This window comes from Trachemys scripta, chromosome 2 (assembly GCF_013100865.1).
Source record: "Trachemys scripta elegans isolate TJP31775 chromosome 2, CAS_Tse_1.0, whole genome shotgun sequence".
Classification (NCBI taxonomy): domain Eukaryota; kingdom Metazoa; phylum Chordata; order Testudines; family Emydidae; genus Trachemys; species Trachemys scripta.
Window position 1 is genome coordinate 154,899,858 of NC_048299.1, and position 20,087 is coordinate 154,919,944.

General features: G+C 49.3%; 1 protein-coding gene across 2 annotated transcripts in view; it reads left to right on the plus strand.

The window, feature by feature from the left end:
- The first annotated feature begins 11,338 nt into the window (after positions 1 to 11,338).
- ADGRA2 (adhesion G protein-coupled receptor A2) overlaps positions 11,339 to 20,087 on the plus strand; it is a 108,118-nt gene continuing 99,369 nt past the window's right edge. The window contains exon 1 of one of the 2 annotated variants that reach the window (XM_034761957.1): positions 11,339 to 11,905. In XM_034761957.1, coding sequence (XP_034617848.1) covers positions 11,667 to 11,905 — 239 coding nt within the window. In that variant the 5' untranslated portion in view covers positions 11,339 to 11,666. The remainder of the gene's footprint in view (positions 11,906 to 20,087) is intronic. The other variant, XM_034761956.1, reaches the window with a different exon arrangement.

The window sequence follows — 20,087 nt, forward strand, 5'->3', positions numbered from 1 at the left end:
ATCTGCCAGCCAGCTATTGAGGAATACAATCTCCTGGCCTACATGGTGCTTTTCCACCTGATCTCTACAGCAATAACAAGTTTGGACTATTTGTGTGTTTATACACCAAACAAGCCCTGATCTTCAGTATGCTTTCTGCTGTGGACTGCAGAAGAAGGGGACTAAATGATAATGGACTCAGCTGTGAATCTGTTTCTTCCTTAGCTCATATTCCCTCCATGAGGCTCAGCTGCTTTCCCTTCTCTCCCATCTTCTCTGCTCACTTCCTGAATGGAAATGGGATACTAGTGGGGCTTAATGAGGCAATGAAAGATCTAGACTGGAAGGTAAGTGCCAGGGATCATGGTATTGCAGGAACCTATTGTGTTAGTGGATTAATACAGTGGACTTTGAATTCTGGAGCGTGGCATTCAAATAACAAACTAGGTCACCAATGAACATAAGTGTTTGGTTTCCAAATGTCCATTTGTGTCAATTTGCACTCAGTAGCAGTACCAAAAAGATGCCTAGGACTCAAATAGCAGGATCTGCTGCTGGCCTTCAGTGAAGTACACGGTCACAGCTATGCCCGAGACCTACAGCTGATATAATGAGGTGTTTAGCATTAGAGATGCACTTTGCCACCTTGCCACTACCTCTCCCACAATGCTGATCTAAGGAGTGGTATCAAGGGAAGCCTGGAAGGAGGAACTAGGCCATTAAGATCACAGTGGCCGTGGAGGAGGGAGTGCCAACATGACAAGGCATTAATGGGGAAAGCCTAGCACTATTAGCTTCTGTTCTCCAGTTGTGAAGCTGCTTCACTCACGCATCACCCCCGCTTCCAGCATGCATTGTCGTGCTGGTGCAAGGTGTCACTGACAACCCAGGAGCCTTCTGTCTATGCTGCAGGTTTGATGGGCAGCACCAGTGCCAGCTTCATGCACACCCTGCCCCCTACCAATAGAAGGACACCCTCCCCCAAAATTGGGGATTTGGTCTCCTTTGGCCACTCTGAGGCTGCCAGCAAGGGTGCCAAATGTGGTGGTCCTCCCTGTCCAGGGAGAAGTGGGCTTAGACCCCCACTCGTTGCACAGAGGCCACCTGCCAGATGCTAACTGCTAGTCACTGGAATGGAGTCAAGAGCCTTGTGATGAAAAGTTCCCTGGCCTGTTGTTAACCCCGTGGCCCCTTGTCCCCCTGCAACATGAGCTTTAGTTACATCTATTAAAATACAAGCACTTGCCTAGTTTGCTGCCACCCTTATTCCCTCTTCTAGAGGCATTGTCACTGTCAACATTTGCCTTGAAAGAATATTCCCAGCCGATGAAGGTTTAGTCTTGAGGTCGGATGGATTACCCCTCCCATATAAAAGGTGTAAAGAAGTACTTGTTTGTGTTAAATCTGCAGCCTATTGTTTCCAGTGGGTGTCCTTCAGTTCTTGTTGTGTGAAGGTGTAAATAGCACTTACTTTCATCACCCCAGTCATGATTTATAGACCTCTATCATATCCCCCCTTAGTCCTCTCTTTTTCCAAGCTGAAAAGTCCCAGTCTCTAATCTCTCCTCATACGGAAGCTGTTTCATACCCCTAATCATTTTTGTTGCCTTCTTTGTACTTTTTCAAATTCTAATATCTTTTCTTGAGATGGGGCGACCAGAACTGCACACAGTATTCAAGGTGTGGGTAGGGCCGGCTCCAGCTTTTTTGCCACCCCAAGCGGTGAAGGGAGAAAAAAAAAAAAGCCGTGATCGGCAGCACTTCGGTGGCAGCTCTACCGTGCTGCTTCATTCTTTGGCAGCAATTCGGCGGCTGGTCCTTTCTTCCGAGACAGACTCACCGCCGAAGAACCGGATGTGCCGCCCCTTTCCATTGGCCACCCCAAGCACCTGCTTCCTATGCTGGTGCCTGGAGCCGGTCCTGGGTGTGGGTGTACCATGGATTTATATAGTGGCATTATGATGTTTTCTGTCTTATTTTCTATCCCCTTCCTAATGGTTCCTAATCTTATATTAGCTTCTTTGATTGCTGTTGCACATTAAGCAGCTGTTTTCAGAGAACTATCCGGTTGACTCCAAAATCTCTTTTGTAAGTGGTAACAGCTAATTTAGACCCCTTCAATTTGCATGTATAGTTGGGATTATGTTTTCTAATATGCATTACTTTGCACTTGTCAACACTGAATTTCATCTGCCATTTTGTTACCCAGTCACCCAGTTTTGTGAGATCCCTTTGTAACTCTTCGCAGTCAGCTGTGGACTTAACTATCTGAAGTAATTTTGTATTATCTGCAAACTTTGCCACTTCACTGTTTACCCCTTTTCCCAGATCATTTGATATGTTGAACAGCACAGGTCCCAGGACAGATCCTTGGGGGACCCCACTATTTACTTGTCTCCATTCTGAAAATTTCACCATTTATTCCTACCTTTGTTTCCTGTCTTTTAACCAGTTCCTTATACATGAGGACCTTCCTCTGACCCCATGACTACTTACTTTGCTTAAGAGTCTTTAGTGAGAGACCTTGTCAAAGGCTTCTTGAAAGTCCAAGTACACTAGATCACCCTTGTCCACATGTTTGTTGACCCCCTCAAAGAATTCTAATAGATTAGTGAGGCATGATTTCCCTTTACAAAAGCCATGTTGACTCATCTCCAAAATACTGTGTTCATCTATGGTCTGATAATTCTGTTCTTTACTATAGTTTCAACCAGTTTGCCTGGTACTGAAGTTAGGCTTACTAGCCTGTAATTGCTGGGGTCTCCTCTGGAGTATTTTTTAAAATTGTCATTACACTAGCTATCTACCAGTCATCTGATACAGAGGCTGATTTAAGTGATAGATTATGTACTACAGTTAATAGTCCTGCGGTTTCACATTTGTTCATTCAGAACTCTTTAGTGATACCATCTGACCCTGGTGGCTTATTACTGTTTCGTTTGATCAATTCGTTCCAAAACTTCCTCTGCTGACCCTTCAATCTGGGACAGTTCTTCAGATTTGTCACCTCAAAAGAATGGCTCTCGTGTTGCAATCTCCCTCACATCCTCTGCAACACAGACTGATGCAAAGAGTTCATTTAGCATCACTGCAACAGCTTTGTCATCCTTGAGCGTTCCTTTAGCACCTCAATTGTCCAGTGCCCCACCTGATTGTTTGGCAGGTTTCCTGCTTCTGAAGTGCTTAGAAAAAATTTTTTTGCCATTAGTTTTTGTCTTTTGCTAGTTGTTTTTCAGATTAGTGTTTTTTGTTTTGGTTTGTTTTTTTGTTTTTTTGGCCTGCATAATTATACTTTACACTTGACTTGCCAGAGTTTATGTTCCTTTCTATTTTCCTCAGTAGGGTTTGACTTCACATTTTTAAAGGATGTTTTTTTGTGTCTCTGCCTCTTGATTCTGTTTAGCTATGATGGTATTTTTATTTTATTTTTTGGTCCACTTGCAGGCATTTCACTCTTGTGACTGTTCCTTTTAATTTCCATTTAACTAGCCTCCCCATTTTTTGTAGTTCTCCTTTTTGAAGTTAAGTGCTACTATGGTGGGTTTCTTTGGTATTTTGCCACCTACAAGGATGTTAAATGTAATTACATTATAGTTGCTATTACCGAATGGTTCAGCTATATTCACCTCTTGGATCAGATCTTGTATGCCACTGTAGCTATAGCTTTTAAAAACTAGGTTTTGGGCAGAGCAGCCTGAGCAAACACTACAGAACTGTCCATTTCATAAAGTCCTATCCACATGGCATATACAAGATTTATTCAAATTGCACATTAACCTTGGACTCTGTATTAACTATAAAAAAATAAAATTAAAAAAAAAAACTATAGCCCCTCCAGGCTCTCTCCCTGCCTTGTAGAGGCTGAGACCACCCCCCTAATGCACTCTCCTGTACAAACGGACCCTTCTCCCAGCACTTCAAAGCAGTTGTCAGCCAGGGGAGCGGCGAAGAAGCATGAGTTAGACTCCCTGTCTGTCACAGAGAAACTGTTCTTTGGGGATTGAGAGCCCATCTCCTGGTAGACTTGGCTATCTCCAAAAGAAATAAAAATGTGGATTATTCTAGGTTGGACTCACGTGTTGCTGCTCTTTTCATAGCAGTGGGTGAGGAAAGACTCCATGCTAAAGCTATATTTAGATAAATATCAATACTAAATAAGCAGCCTCCTACTCTAAAGGCAGTTTTTGAAACCACTGAGCTTTGCAGGCTTCAATTACCCAGTTAGGAGGAATCCAGTCTGTCCAGACACTGTCCTCTCCCTTCCTCCTCCTCCTGCTAAGTCAGGTTTGTTTGTTTCAGATGATATCTTGTGTGTTGCAAAGTACTTGGCTTCAAGTTTGATCTTTCCTGCCAATCTGTGAAATAAAATCAGTGTGACCCTATTTGACAGATGCGCAGAGAAGCGATCAGTGCTGGCTCTAGCTTTTGAACAGGGTGGGGCTGCTGGGAGGACTTGGATAGACATGAAAGTTATGTTTTCCCCATTAGGCATCATTCGATGCAGTATATAGACTTCATGTGATGCTCAGGAGGGATCGCGTCCAAAGGAGAAGCAAACTGTATTGTTTCTTCTGAGGGCAGGAAGGACTGAGGAGGAGGAGGGAGACCTGGCTTCAGTTTCTGTCTGTGCCTTCAGGCCAGTCACTACCTATGGATAAGTTTAGAATCTCCCTAGAGGAAAGAGGGGGAGAGCGGAGCAAATGTGGATGTGGCTAAGCCTGTGCCAGCACTACGCATGGGGAAACGTCTAGGAGAGGCTCACCCAGCATTGGAGGGAGTCCCAGCTTAGGGTTAGAATGCAGTGAGAAGATGGCAGCTGGACTGATCTGAAAACAATAGGTATCCCCAGGACAACAGCCGCCTCCCTGATTACCACTTACATAAGAATGGCCATAAGGGGTCAGACTGATGTCCAGCTAGCCCAGTGGCTGGTGCCAGATCATGCTTTAGAAGGAAAGAACAAAACAGGGCAATTATCAAGTGATCCATTCAGTCGTCCATTCCCAACTTCTGGCAGTCAGAGGCTAGGGACACCATCTTGGCCGATAGCCTAATAGACCTATCCTCCAGGAATGTATCTAATTCTTTTTTGAACCCTGTTATACTTTTGGCCTTCACAACATCCCCTGGCAATGAGTTCCACAGGCTGACTGTGTGTTGGGTGAAGTAGTACTTCCTTGTGTTTTGTTTTAAACCTGCTGCCTATTAATTTCATTGGGTGACCCCGGTTTGTATGTTATGTGGAGGGGTAAATAACACTTCCCTCTTCACTTTCTCCACACCAGTCATGATTTTATAGACCGCCATCATATCCCCCCTGAGTCGTCTCTTTTCTCAGTTGAACAGTCCCAGTCGTCTTAATCTCTCCTCATATGGAAGCTGTTCTATACCCCTCATTTTTGTTGCCCTTCTTTGTGCCTTGTCCACTCCATCGATACTTCTCAGCAGTGTGGCCTTGGAGACTGAGCTCTCCTTTCTCCTGGGGTTTCTGTGCTCATCAGCATGGTGCTTGTGTCTACTCAGAGGGTCTCTCCGTGGATAGAAGCATCTTGGTCCTGTAGAAGTTTCCACAGCAGCTGCTTGTGCTGTACCTGTTTTGTGACTAGAAGACTGTCTGTCTCCAGGCCCAGCTCCTTTCAAACACTCTCTATCTGTGACGTTCCCCTGCTGGGGAGTCAAATCTTTTCCAGGCCTGGCTGCTGAGTCAAGCCCGTCCACTGTCTTGTGACCTGTTTCAGTTCTGCACCTAGGATTAACAAGAGCTACTCTGCATCTGTGCCTGCAGCTTCCAATGAGAACTTGCTCTTTAGAGCAAGCACTTGGCTCTAACACCCCGCTGTCTGGCTCTGATGAGCAGCTGTAAAGGTGCAGTTGGGCTGTAGTCATTGTCACTCAATCCCTGCTAGCAATTCTACATAGAGCTTCATCCTTGGGGTTTCTAAAAGGAAGAAGCCGTGAGTGTGTGAGATCTCTCCTTTGGCACAGCTTAGGGCTCCCATCCAGAATGCCTGTGTTGCTGCCCTCCAGAGGGCGATGCCCCACTCACAGGTATGGTTTCCATGTGCACTCTCCCCTTGTGAACAAGTGTGATGATGGGTGGGTGCGTGGATTGGCCTTGCTCTGTGGGGCACTCCATTTGGATCTCTTTAGAAGGCTGCAAAATGGTTAACTTCTTAATTGATTTTTCATTCTCACTCTGGCCAGGACATTCTTGCAATTGAGGCACTCAAGAGACCTGGGTTGAAGTTCCTGTTAAGCCATAGACTGACTTTGACACTAGGCAAGTCACTTAACCTCTCTGGGACCCAGTTCTCCAGCTGAGTAATGGGGGCTGTGAGGGTAAATCCATATGTACGTGGAGGATGCTCTGCTACTAGAGAAAGCTAGGGAGAGCCATACACTTCTACAGGAAGCCCTGGTGATAGGCCGACGTGGAGGGCTGGAAATCTCACCAGTGCTTGTTTTTGCAGCATCTGAAAACCAGTCTTGCAAAAACAAGTGGTTTGGATGTAGCCCTTCTGACAGATGAGCCCCCCAGCACAGTGCACATTACACCTGATGACAGATGTAACACTCACTTTCTTGACCTGTCATTTGACCTGCCTAATAGGATCTGTGAAAGCTTCAGACAGGTTAAAGGCCTTAGCTACACACGGTGAGGGTCAAAATTCATGATGGGCCATCCAAGGGCTGGAGCCTGTTGCAGATTTCATCAGTGGAAGCAAAATGAGACTCGTTTATTTCTTGGAGAGCAGATTTCCTCAGTGAAAGCCAATGTAAAAGAGGTTTTTATTGGACACAAATGAGCAGAATTTGGAGACTCTTCTGCTTTGATTTTATTCAGTCAGAGTGTTTTGCTTTTGAGGTTGGGAGTGGAGAGGGTTACCGTACCTCTGACACTCAGGCTCCGATGGTGTTACAGCATCAAATAAGTTACCCAGTTGTTTGGCTTAGCAGGATAATGATTCAGAATGGAGCAGGCTGGGTGTTTGTCTGGGAAATAGTTTAGAGGGCTTTGGAAATAGCTGAAGAACTTGTACATGAAGCTTGGATCAGCTGGGAAGCACTGTTTGAACATTCCCCTCTAGTGGTGATGTCCCTGGCTATGTCACATTTGTTATTGATTTGGACGAGGGTTGACTGTTTGTGGAGGTAACTTTATAGGAGGATGGAAATGCTGAAGACCGTGTGCAGGGGCATGATTGCTTCAGCGTGCTCCAGAGACCACTCCAGAGCTCTGATTGGCTGCAGAATGCTGCCAGCCCTGACCAATATCCTCCAGGGCTCAAGAACCTCGCCAAGCCCATTCCTGTCCGCTCATGAGGAACGCACAATTAATGCCGTGTTTTCAAGGGCCCCTTCTAACCACTGGGTCAGACACATCGCCCTTGAAAAGAAAAGGCAGAGAGTGCCTCAATTATGGGCTGGCGCTGGATCCAGGGCAGTGCTCAGTATGTATTCGGGTAGGCAGCCTCCTACCTCCCCGCTGGCTCCCAGGAGGGAGGAGAAGTGAAACAGGTCATTAAGGCAACCCAGAATAAATCAATGGGTGAGAGCCTAATCCTGAATGGTTAGGCCACCCACTGCTACCCATCGAACTATGGACAATGCATAAACGTTCTCACTGTGTCTTTGTTGGAGTCTCCTTAATTTCCTTGCGTAAATTAGTAGCAATGCATTAGGCCATTTCCCTGGTGGGATATATTGCAACTGCGCACTAATTGCTATTTGTAAGATGATGGACCCACTCAGGCCTGCTGCTAGCTTCAACTGACCAGTATTTTGGCTTTTTCAAACACTCTAATACCCTAATCCAAATACTTGTTTACTTAAGGTTCGAGCTGAATGGCCTACTGCCATCCAGGGCAGTAAGCATGGGGCATGATCGTGTTTGCAGGACTAAGCCCTTGTTTTCTGCTTTGGTTGGTAGTTTATTGAAATTCCCAGGGGCCTTGTCGCTTTAAATCATGTTGCAAAGGAACAAAATACCTTCCCTTTGTTACTAGCAACACTGTAGGTTCGGAGTGAAAGAACTTTAATCCTCTAGGGCTAGATTTTCCAGAAAGGGCTAATTTTGTTTAAAACTCTCAAAGTCAGTTTCCCTGTTGTTCAGTCAATTTCACTGATGCAACTCTGAGATCCTGCAACTTGGGGTTCACCTGCAGCAAGGGAGGGTGTGTCTGTCTGTCTCTCTCTCTCATGGCTGTGTCTAATAGAAGCTGACAAAAAGATAAGTGGAAACACTTCTGTGCATGTCAATGTTTTTTGAAAAGGTCATTTACCCCAAGTACATAGTGGGCCCAGTTGAAGTTTCCTCTTGGTGTGATAGTCACTCACTGGAAAGGAAAGCTTAAAGCTCCATTTAGGAGTCCTGGCAACCACAGGCTCATGTCCCACCAGAGCAGACTCCTCACTGAGATAAAGCCTGTTCCGTGCCGTTTTTGTGTCTTTGAGCCATTAGGATGAAACCTTAACTGATAGGCTAGTGAGGAGTGTTTCAGAGTCCACTCAGCATGCAGGCTGGGCCCCAGGCAGCAGCAGGGGGCTGGTCAGCTAAGCACAGGGCCCTACCCACTTGCAATACACTGTACAGCTTGACTGACCGTTCATAAAATCTTTCCCAGCCTCAGGATCCAGGGTGCGCACTCATTGACCCCGCCTGAGCTCTGCTCGCTCAGGGAGGGAAGGGTGTTCACGTGCCATATTAGAATAACCCCTCCCAGGCTGACTAGGGCAAACACCAATTAAGTTCTGTTGTCAATTTACAATTTAATGTGGGACAAATAGGATGTTGGTTTCCAAGGAGGGTATAACTGGCCAGACCTTGCTGGTCTCTAGTGCTAGAGTTCACTAGCACTGGGCTAGGTGCTGAAAGCAGACAAGAAAGGCTTGGGGGCCCCTTGCAGCATCTCCTGTTAAAGAGGTGGGTTCACTATGAAACCTGGTTCTACAGAAATCATTCCCTCTCCCAGCTCTGCCTCCCTGGAGCAATGTCTCTTGACGGGCTGGGGCACTGCAGCTGTACTTTGCTCCTTTCAGTGCGTTTAGCTGTGCTTGCATTCTGTTCCAGTTTCGCAGTAGCAGGTTCATTATAGTAACACTACATTTACCTAGCTCCTGCTACCCGAGGAGTTCAATGCACTTTGCTGCTATTAATTTAGAATGACGGTCCCCAGTGAGGTAGGTCAATATCACCATTTTACAGATGAGGAGACTAAGAGTGGTTAGGGGGGCAATGCTGAAAGGTGCTGAGTGCTTTCTGGGTCCTTCTGCCTACTCCATTGGCTTCTTGCCATTCCTGATCATCTGAAACACACACTGCCAGCTGGGGTTATGCATCTAAAGAGCTATGCTAAAAACCCACCTGCCTGTGCCCCCCCAAAGTGAAAATGCCTATGCAAGCAGCTTGGACCTTTGTGCTGCTGTGAGTTCCACTCCCCTACCCCACTCCTGCAGTGAGCCGCTCTTCAAACAGCCCACAGCAGGGATCTGTGTAAGGAAAGGAAGGAATAAAATTTCTTTCTCCTTCAGGAGGGATTAATGGGCCCTGGGGGAAGTCATAGTTGCAGAGACCTCTTTCCCCAGCCCTGACTCCCTCCTCTCTCATGTTGGGGCTCTTCAAGAGTTCATTGCCCCCTTTTGATCCCTTTTTATTTGAAACACCAGTGGGCCATGGCTGCAGAAAGCACACGCCCCCTGTACTGGGAGATGAGGGGGAAACACCGAGCCAGCCTCCACCAGTGGGACACAGGGAGCCGAGCCAGGATGAACAATATTGAAGTTAGCATGAAAACCATTGAAGCAAATAGAAGCTTGAAAGAATGCAGTATGGAGGCCAAGAGGGGCTAACCATGAAGTGAACTGCGGAAATGCCTTTCAGTTCTTATTTCCCAGCACGTGGTACCCTTCACTATACTGCATTCAGTCCACATGCACCATCACTTTTGTGCCATGTTTGTACAGCACCTACCACAATGGGGTACTGGGCCTCGCAGGCGCTACTGTAGTACCTGTGAAGAATAGCAACAGGACATTCACACGGATTATGGGCACTGTGGCTTCGCTGCCTACACTTAAACATCTCAGTCTGGCTATAGACACTTAGACAAGTGATCTGATTCGCAAGGTGTTGAGCGTGTCAGAAGCTCTCCAGCCACCTCTCAGCCACATGGGCATGCAACTAGAAAACAGGCCTGAGGAGGAAAATGGGAGTGAAGCAGGAAAAGGGACCCTGCTGGATAAGGCATGTGGGGCTGAGTGGTAAGCCAGGCAGAAGGGTGTGGGGATGGCTGTGTTACAGGACTTGAGCTGGTTGGAATGGAAGAGGGAGTAGTGGTTGTCAGACTCCCCAAGATGGTGCAATAGCCCAATAAGAGGGATTGCCTGAATCTTTGGTGCCACCAATGCCTCCTTCACGCTACAGGCCCTATCACGCACTACATCATTCATCTTCAGCTCAACCCATGGCTACACCAGTGTCCTGGAAGGCTGCACTGTCACTGACTTGTGGCCCATTGGCTCAGTTCTTCTGTCTCCTGGGCAGATGGATGGGCTCTCCACTTTGCTAGGTGGTAACCTGCCAGATGCTGTGCCAGGATGTGGTTCATCTGATATCCAGGCTCCAACAGTGGCCTACAGCAAATGCTACAGAATGGACAAACTAGCCTGAAGGTTGCTATACAGGAGCAGATGCTGCCCTCCCCAAACTTTGCAGATACAGAATGTCTCCTCCAAGGGGAAACTGTCCTCTTGACTCCAGCTCTGACCCAGCCCCAGCAGTCAAGGCAGGGGTGAGGGTGACAGTGCTCCTGGGGTGAGGGAGCCAGAGTGCTATTAACACACTGCCCACCCACTCCTGGGTTTGGACTCAGAGTGGGGGCAGGTCTGGCTGGGGGGCTTACACACCGCCCAAGGGCTGCGTCCTCCAGGAGCACAGGGTGTGTGGGGAAGGTTCCCGCTCCCTCCAGGCGCTCAGGGTGGGAACCTTAAGCAGGCCCCTCGCAGCTCAGTGAGGCTGGTGGGGGGTTCGGGGGGGACGTCGGGGACTCCGGGGAAGAGCCCTGGGAGGGCGGGTGCCGCGGGGGCAGTACGCGCAAGGGGCCCGAGATGTGGCAGGGGCGCACGTAGTCGGGGAGCGCTGGGGCGCAGTGGGGAGCGCAGGAACCCCGGAGGTTTGGAGGGGGCGCGCACGGGATTTAGGGGTGAGGGCAGAGCCCAGGGGTTCGGGGGGAGCGCACGGAGCTCGGTGGGCTGAAGTGGGGGGGGGGGCAGGCGAGTAGGGGCCGGGCTGGGCGCGCCCGAAGCAGGGAGGCGCTAGGGCCCCGCAGCCGGGCCTGGCGGAGCAGGGGAGGGACCCGAGCGGCAGCCGCAGAAACCGCTAGGTCCCATCCCGAGCGCAACAGCCGGACACTTCCCCGCCGGCAGCCGCGGAGCTAGAGACCCCCCAACCATGCCGCGGGCTGCGCAGGGCACCGGGCAGTCGCAGGAGGGAGCCAGGCGCCGGGGCGGCTCCGGGGGGGCGTGAGGGCGGAGCACCCCTGGGAAGGAGCCGGGACACTGCACATGGCTGCGCCCGGGACCTGGCTCTAGGGGGCCCGCACCCCTGTGCGCCCAGGGCCCTTCCTCCAGCGGAACCCCGGCCGGGGGCGGCGTCTTGTGGCTCGGGGGCGCCCGGCGAGGATGGGCTGATGGGCTCGGGGCCGCCCCGCAGGATGCGCTGCGCGGCCGGGCTGCTCTGCCTGGCCGCCTGGCTGTGCGCGGGGGGCGCCCGCAGCTGCCCCGCGCAGATCCCCAGCTGCAAGTGTGTGGGGGAACGGCCCAAGGGGCTGGGCCTGCCCGGCGCGGCCCGCAGGAAGGTGATCTGCAGCGACCAGGAGCTGCCGGAGCCGCCCGACCCCCGCCTGCTGCCCAACACCACGGTCACCCTGTGAGTAGCGAGCGCGGGAGCGCTGCGGGCCGGCGGCGACAGCGCCGAGTCCCGGCTGCCGGGACCCCCTCACGGCACCCAACAGCACCTGGTTCCCAGTGTCCGGTCCAGCACCCACCGTCCGTCCCCCTAACAGCCCCTGGTTCCTGCTGCCTGGTCCAGCACCCACTGCCCTCCATCTGGTCCCTCCAGCACGCACCGTCCGTATCCTTAAGAGCTGTGGACTCCCCCTGCCTGCCCCCAGCATGATCCCCCCCCATACCTGCTCTCTATGCATCCAGAAGGACTCCCCCTGCCAACCCCACATCCAGTGTGCCCCTCTCTACCTGCCCCCCAGCACCCACCATCCCCCTAACACAGGGGTTCTCAAACTGGGGGTCAGGACCCCTCAGGGGGTCACGAGGTTATTACATGAGGGGTCCTGAGTTTTCAGCCTCCACCTTAAACCCCGCTTTGCATTCAGCATTTATAATGGTGTTAAATATATTAAAAAGTGTTTTTAATTTATAAGGGGGGGGTCGCACTCAGAGGTTTTCTATGTGAAAGGGGTCCCAGTACAAAAGTTTGAGAACTACTGCCCTAACAACCACCGATCTCTCCTGCCTGCCCCCAGCACCTACCCTGATTCCCCCTACCTGCCCATACACACCCAGAATGACTTCCCTGCCTACCCCTGTGCCTCTCTCTACATTCCCCCAACACCTCACCCAGTGCCTCCCAGTGACTGCTCCTAACAACGCCAAAGTTCTCCTTCTGCCAGCCCCTTCGCTTTCCCCCACCACCACTCTCACATACATCTCCCTTTTTTCCTCCAGTCACTTCGCTTCCCTTAGGCCAGACGCTTTCCCTGTGTGCAAACTCCATGGGCTGTTGGAATCCAGGGCCCAGTGCTCCCTGGCCAGAGGGGATGGTGGGAAGTGTTGTTTGTTTGTTGAGGGCTGTAAGCAGGCGCCGCTTCCAAACCACATAATGACCGGGCCAGGCCCCCGCCTGGGGGGGACAGCGAGGGAGGAGGGGGAGCTGAGAATTCAGGCACGTGATTGGGATGATGATGACTTCGGTTGCAGGACCAGGGCCCACTTGCGCTGGAGGTGAGGTGAATCGAGGAGGCTGTGCATGGGAGCCTTGCACACACAGACCTTGTCTGTACAGTAGTAGATGTGATTTCCTAGGCTCTCCCATCGTTGCAGCTGTGCCCAGGGGGTGACAGTGGGAGCTGGTGAGGGCAAGGTGCTGTCAGAGTTCTAGCCACCATGGGGTCTGAGTGCGCCCATTGGCGGAGTGTGCACCAGTGGGAAATATGCCTAAGCATAGCTGGGGCGTGGGGGGCCGTTCCTAGAACATCTGTGACATGGAAGAAGGCATCAGGCAGGAAGAAAACCCACGGGCAGCAACTCAGGCTCCAACTGCGTCTTGGTCTTGGTGACTTCCAAGTGTGCCACTCTTGGTGCGCTCGTGGGGCCCAGTCTTGCAGCCTGTGCTCAGGCCAATAGTTCCACTGACTTCGTTAGCACCACTCACCAGAATAAGGTCTGTCCATTCTCAGCCCTGTTCGTATCAGGTCAGAGTCTTTAAGAAGACTGGAAAAATGGAAGTGGCTAGATAGGCAAGGTCACGACTGTAAAAAAATTCTCTTTGTGGGCCTGATCCAGAGTCCACTGAAGCTAGTGGAAAGAGGCCCATTGATTTCAGTGAGCCTTGAATCAGGATGGGTCCTGTTTCCTACTCGGCTTTATTGGCAAAAGTTCCTAGTGCAGGCCTGGCCTGAAAATCAGTGAAATCAGTTTCCCTTTGGTTTATAGTCAGTTTCATTTCCACCTTTTCCTTTGGCAACATCTGGGGCTTTACACAGAAAGCTTTTGTTTGAAAACAACTGTTTCCACTGGAAATAATAAAGCGCAGGTTTCTTAAAATAGCTCCCCTCCCCTCAGTTTGATCTGGCAATGTAAAGTAGGGAAAGTTTTAAAAGTTCCATCTGTCTTTTCAGCGTAACACTTGATTTTCAGTGGTTTGTATGCACAGAAGAGGTCTCACAGTTGAAACTTGTCTTAAAAGTCCTCGGAACCCCACTTTGTCATTTGAGGCAATGTTAATAATACTTTACGCTCATCTAGAGCCCGATCCTGCAAAGGCTTTTGCACTTGCTTAACCATACAGGCAGTAAGCAGGGTTCACTGGGACTGCTCACCGGGTGTGATGTTAAGCATATGCATTGAGTCCCTGATCCTGCAAAGACTTAGGTGTGTGCTTCATTTTATGTTTTGTGAATTGTCCTATTGAAGTCAACGGGACTATTTGCAGTGCATAAAGTCAAGCACTTGCGTAAGTGTCTGTAGGACTGGGGCATGTTTTCTGAGCTCCAGCACATAGGCAGTGGAGCCATTTTTAAAAAGCCAAGCGTGTTCTTGTTCTGTGTTTAACTCTGGTTTGGATTTACACTTGCACACGTTTTTGTTAAGGCTGCTAGTATTTATGGTGGTGTGCTTATCAGTTTGTTTGGTTTTTTAATTACAAAAGAAGGGATTTTGTTTTTAAAGCCTTGACATGTGCCTGCAGTGGCTGTGCAGATCATTCGAGTTCAGAAAGGATGTGGTTACTCTAGCAAGCAAGCCTACTGCGCTCTGGCACCTGACCCATTTGGGGTTCTGTTGACAAAGTGCATTTTATCCCCTCGGCCATGTTTTAGCCTGTGCGCTAGCATACTTGACATCTTGGCTGAGATTTTCAAAAGCAAGTAGTGATTTCATGTGCCCAGCTTGTATCGCTTTAAAAGGGTCTGATTCTCAGAGTGTGGGGGTTCAGGGCTTTCTGAAAACCAGGTCCCTTTCAGAGATCTCAAGCTGGGTCCCTGAAAAATGAAGCATCCAGATTCTCTAGTCCTTTTTGGAAATCTTGGCCAGTGGGTGTGCCTGCGCATGTGTACACATAGAATAACCTATTTTGGCAATGTGAAAATCTTCCCACAAAGACAACACTAAAGATGTAACTACGATAATACCACTGTAAATAGTCCCAAAACAATAAAACCAGTGATTTTCATAATTAACAGTGATACCTGCCATATGTAATCCACTCTCTCCTTTAATTATCACCATACATAACTCAGAAATTCTGTTAAGACAACTGATCACTTTTCTCACTTCCCAGAGAAAACTGTTTTTTATTTTTATACTTGTTCAGTTTACATCCCTGCCTCTTCCAAATGTGCACTGGGGCCCTGATTCAGTAGTCCAGCCTTATTCAGCAAAACACACAAGCACATGCTTTGATGCTTTGCTGAACTGGGACTTGGATGTGTGGCTAAAGGACTTTATTAGCTGCTGCTGCAATGCTGTATAGGAGAAAAGAACCAAACTGCACTGAGTGGCGGGGATGGTGAAAGCAGCAAGGGCATTTTGAAGTCTGTCTTTCACTGAGTTAACATTGCTAGGTATTACTAATTTTCAGTAATTTGGCTCTTGGAGGGAGAAGCTTATTTGCTGATAGGGTCATATAGGACAGTACGCAATGCAAAGTAGCAAAGCCTGATGGACCATACAATGAACATTAAGGGGCACCACTCAAACCTGACATGAAACTGACAAACACAGGCAGAAAGCTACAAATATTCAGTGACCCCAGACTTTAGTGTCCAACACTAAACGTGATTTATTCTAAACCTTTTCCAGATGGAAAAATCAAAACCAGAGGCTTCTAGTTGATGAGCGGCCCGTTTAGATTACGAGGGCGTAGTGGCTTGGTCTTCCGTTGGATTTAAAGTAGGAAAGCAGCAGTTGGCCCTGGAGAGTCACAGGGCATCCGTTCCATTCTCTGTAGGTACTCACGCCGCTCTCATCGCTGTTGTATCTGAACGCCTTCCAGTGCTGCATTAAGCAACGTGACTAATGTCTATTTCTCAATGAGTGGCACTGCTGAAAAAATTGTGGCACTTCAGACCCATTCTGAAGGATCTGACAGGGGCAGATCTGTGGGCAAAGCTCCTGAGTAACTCCCCAGGAGAGACGCTTTAGATAAAGTTGTAGAGCAGCTGATTCTTCGTGGGAAATGTTTGGGTACATTTTGTTTAGAACAATAACAATAACACTTGGCACTTAAAAGTAGGACCCTAATTCTGGTCGTCTTCAGGTCTGGCCAGAATACAGGGACACGTTAGGCCTGAACGACCAGCCCTAATTCTGGCTAGCTTCTGTGCCCAAGCAAGTTATTCCTGCCAGAAAGTGATGTAACCAGTATGGCACAGGGGTGCATGGGCCCTGGCCAGGGTGGTACGTGCTAAAACACATGGAGCACGCTCCCTGCCCCACCATGCATCGCTCCTCTGCCATTCTGCCTGCCTGCGGACGTCGGGGGAGACCAGCGTGTTTGAGCTGCAGCCAGAGTGGGGAGCACCCATGCCTGTGCATGACCCGCAGGCAGAACACGGCCTGCGATGTTGTAAGAGCCCCGATGGTTTGTGTTTTGAGTTTCTCCCTCTTTTTTTTCTTTTTAACCGCTAGGGGTGTTTGACGGAGCCAAGATCTTTGTGGCTTCAGAGTCTCAGCAGTCGCGGCTGCTTATTCACTCCTCAAGTGAGACTCCTCGCTGGTATCACAGCTCTCCCCGCCGCAGCCAGGGGGGGATAAGCAGCAGTGGCGGATAAGAGCCAGTGCATCCAAAATCCTGGTTCCATTTGAATGTGTCCAGTAATAGATACCAGGGTTAGAGAGAACCAGGCACAGAGGCAGAGCCACCTCTAAAGCCTTCCATCAGGTGTTGGAGGGTTGACCTCCATGGATTAAACCCCAGCCTAGGCAGCCTCTTTCCATAGTGGCATGAGTGATATGGATGAATCCATGTTTTGTGTTTTCCTGCCGTGTCTATAATGCATGGCTGATGCTCATGGAAAGCCTTCTGTTTAGAGAAAGTACAGCTCGTTTTCTCTTCATCCAGCCTCCCCCCCATGGGGATCGGTGCTATGCAGATAGATAGAAGCAGTGAAATGGCAGCAGATGTTTAACTACAGAAATTAACTCCATGTGGTGGAGTGTCTCTGGCAAAGGAAGAGGCCTGATGTGCTGAGAACCGGGGATGCTGAGTGCTGGGGATTGTCTGCTCTGCCATTCGATTGAAGTCCTCACGTTGTGCCCAGGAGGCTCCACGCAGACCATTGCAACTCCAGGGGAGCCGCATGGCTAAGGGCTTGAGCCTGCAAGGTGCCCAGCACCCTCCAGTCCCATTGAAGGCTGTGGAAGTTGACGTTGCTCAGTATCTCGCAGGGTCAAGTTTTAAATAGCCACAGCTGTCTTAGCACGACATTCTGCATGGCTTGGCTCCGTCCTCTTGCCAAAGCAACGCCGTCACCTGGAGTCAATTTCTAAGGAAATGGAACAGCTGCAGGTATGGGATGTTGTTGGCTCTGGTTAGAGCTTTTGTGCTTTGTTATTGCACAAAAAGCAATTTCTTCAGCGTGCAGCTATTAGAAACCTGCCTCTGCTAATGCTCTTCTCCAGCGCCCACGACCCAAGGGCAGGCACGCTCACATGCTGGGGGAAGTGTGCAAAGGGGGAAGGGGTATTAGGCCGCTAATATCCTAGTGCAGCCTGAACAAAGGCTTCCAGTTTGCACTTGTTTATGTATGTCTCTCACCTGCCCTTGCATACATGCATGTATTGGTGCACACATACGTGTTTATATGTGCCATGTGAGCTGGTCTGTGGCTTGTTTTGGGGTTTTTACAGCTACTCTGGTTGGCACAAAGAGCCATTATCCAAGCTGCAGCCATGTGGATTAGTAATGGAAGAAACACCCTAAGCTTGCCAGACTGTTTTCCTTTCCTTAGGGATGGGGCTGGAGGGTTCCCTAAAATGCATTCTTCCTGCATGGGTCATTTATTTGAAATGGCCCAAGTGGTGGGTTTCCCAGAACTTCTCTAGGGAAACCGCTTGTCTGCTCAGGATGGTCCATGCCCACGTTACTATTGCAAATGTCGATAACTTTGGAAATAAAAATCTGATTTCAAAATTTGACTCCTGTGTATTAGCTTCCAAGCAGGTGAGCCCAGTGAAGCAGAGTTTCTCTCTCTCCTCCCTGCCCTTTCTGGTACGGATGCATGAGCAGACTCTTTGAGGGTTTTGTGAGTGAGATCATCCAGGAGCCCTCAACCTTCTACCTCAGCCACAGGCATGAGCAACCAGACTTGATTGATATTTGTGTATCAAAAACTGGGCTTCTAATGGTACCTCTTTTGCAACTGTAGTTTATGGCGTGAATGCCGCTGCTCTGGTATAAAGTCCAGCACACCCTTACGTGGGGTTCTTATTAGTCTGGCCTCGCATCGCCCCATCTGGGGGATGTGGGTGAAGAAAGAACGCAGTTCTGCCTCTCATGCCACTTCTGATGTTCGTCCAAAGGCACTGCGAGGTGACGGGGCCCTTTCAGACCTGTATTAATAAGGTTTTAATTCCCACCCCCTCAGAATGACCTCTGTGCTAATAGCCTAATGGAAAAAGTACTGTATTCTTAACAAGACACAGATAGCCGTGTTAGGCCACAGCCAACCCTGCTGTTACACACGCAGGAGTCCAAACCTCTTCCAGATGTGGAATTCTAGAGCAGGCCTCATTTCTGCGCACAACTTGATTGCACCAAAATTGCATATTGTCTGGGGGAATATAGGGTTTCGACTTATGACCAATTTCCAGTTCTACTTGAACTACCCTCGCTGAGTCCTGTTTATCCTGGGCCTCGCAGATGGTTTCTTTCTGAAACCCTTTTCAGCCTCTTATTTGTTATTTATTGGGCTGCAGTTGTGGCAGCTTTTTTCCCCCTTCTCTCCCCTTCTTCTCTTTGAAAAAATCGTCTCCCAAAGGCAGAGAGACTCTGGCGGCTCGCACGTTGATTTAATCATGGCCAGGCTAGGGAACTGGAACTAAGAAGATTGCACGATAGAGCATGTGTGGACGTGAGGGCTCATTCTGCCGGCTTCCGCCTCTACCTCCAGTGCCTGCCCAAGGTGTAAAGAGGACACGTCTGTGGAGCAGGCCAAAGTTATTAGGCCCCTTTGAGGTGGGTGTGAGGAAGGCTGGTCTTTGGAGGAGGGGTACTGTACGTGTATTTGAACAAGCTTCCATTTTGTTAGGAAATGCCTTGGCCAGCAACTACCGTGACCCCTCTCTGAGATGAACCTCAGTGGGTCCTCTCACAGTCATCATGTCGTCCCCTGTATAGCAGAGACCTTCTGCTCGAGATGGAGTTGCTGAGCGGCTCTGATCTCCGGGACACGTAACCGCTCACCAATGTGTTTGAGTGCAAGCTGTTAGGCTCATGCTGGTGCCGCACAGAGTTCCCCTGCACAGAAGTGCCCAGAGAATCATTTCCCTGCCTAGTTTTTCTGGTTTGAGTCTGGCCCAAGCTGGTAGTGACTGCAAGCTGTTCCCGCCCGATGGCTCCTTTGTGCCTGTGTGAAACCACTTTGGTGGGTCTCATCTCGTCTCCCAGAGGACGAGCGAAAATGCCACCACAGCTGGCATTAACTGCCCTCTGGTTGGCAGGCTTGCCAGCGCGGTGAGGAGTCAATGAACCGGAGACAGGCTGAGACGCAGAGAGAACCATAGTATGATTACAGACCGTACAGTGGTCTGTCACTAGAGGATCTGAAGAAGGGATGGTCCAGTGCTTAGGACGTTAGCCTAGCACTTGGGAGATGTGGGTTCAAGTTCCTCCTCCACTGCTGAGGGCTGGGGAAAAGCAGAGAGGTGCAGAGGAGCATGGGGTTCAGACAGAGACATACCTTAGGGGAGGATTTATTAACAGGGATACTCCGTATCCTAGTAAAGAGGGGAGGATGGACGTTGATAAAGTACAGATAGGAACTAAAGAGAAAGAAGTTAGATGAAAAAGAGTTCTATTCAATTGCATCACATGAAGGTAAACAATTAAATATTGACAAATATCATAAGTGCTTATGTACGAATGCTAGAAGTCTAAATACTAACATGGGTGACCTTGAGTGCCTGGTATTAAATGAGGCTATAGATATAACAGGCCTTGCAGACAGTTGGTGGAACGATGAATATCAATGGGACACGATAATACCAGGGTACAAAATATACGGGAATGACAGAGTAAGTCGCACTATATGGGAAAGAAAGCATAGAGTCAAATACAATAAAAATCTTAAATGACTCACACAGTACCATCGAAT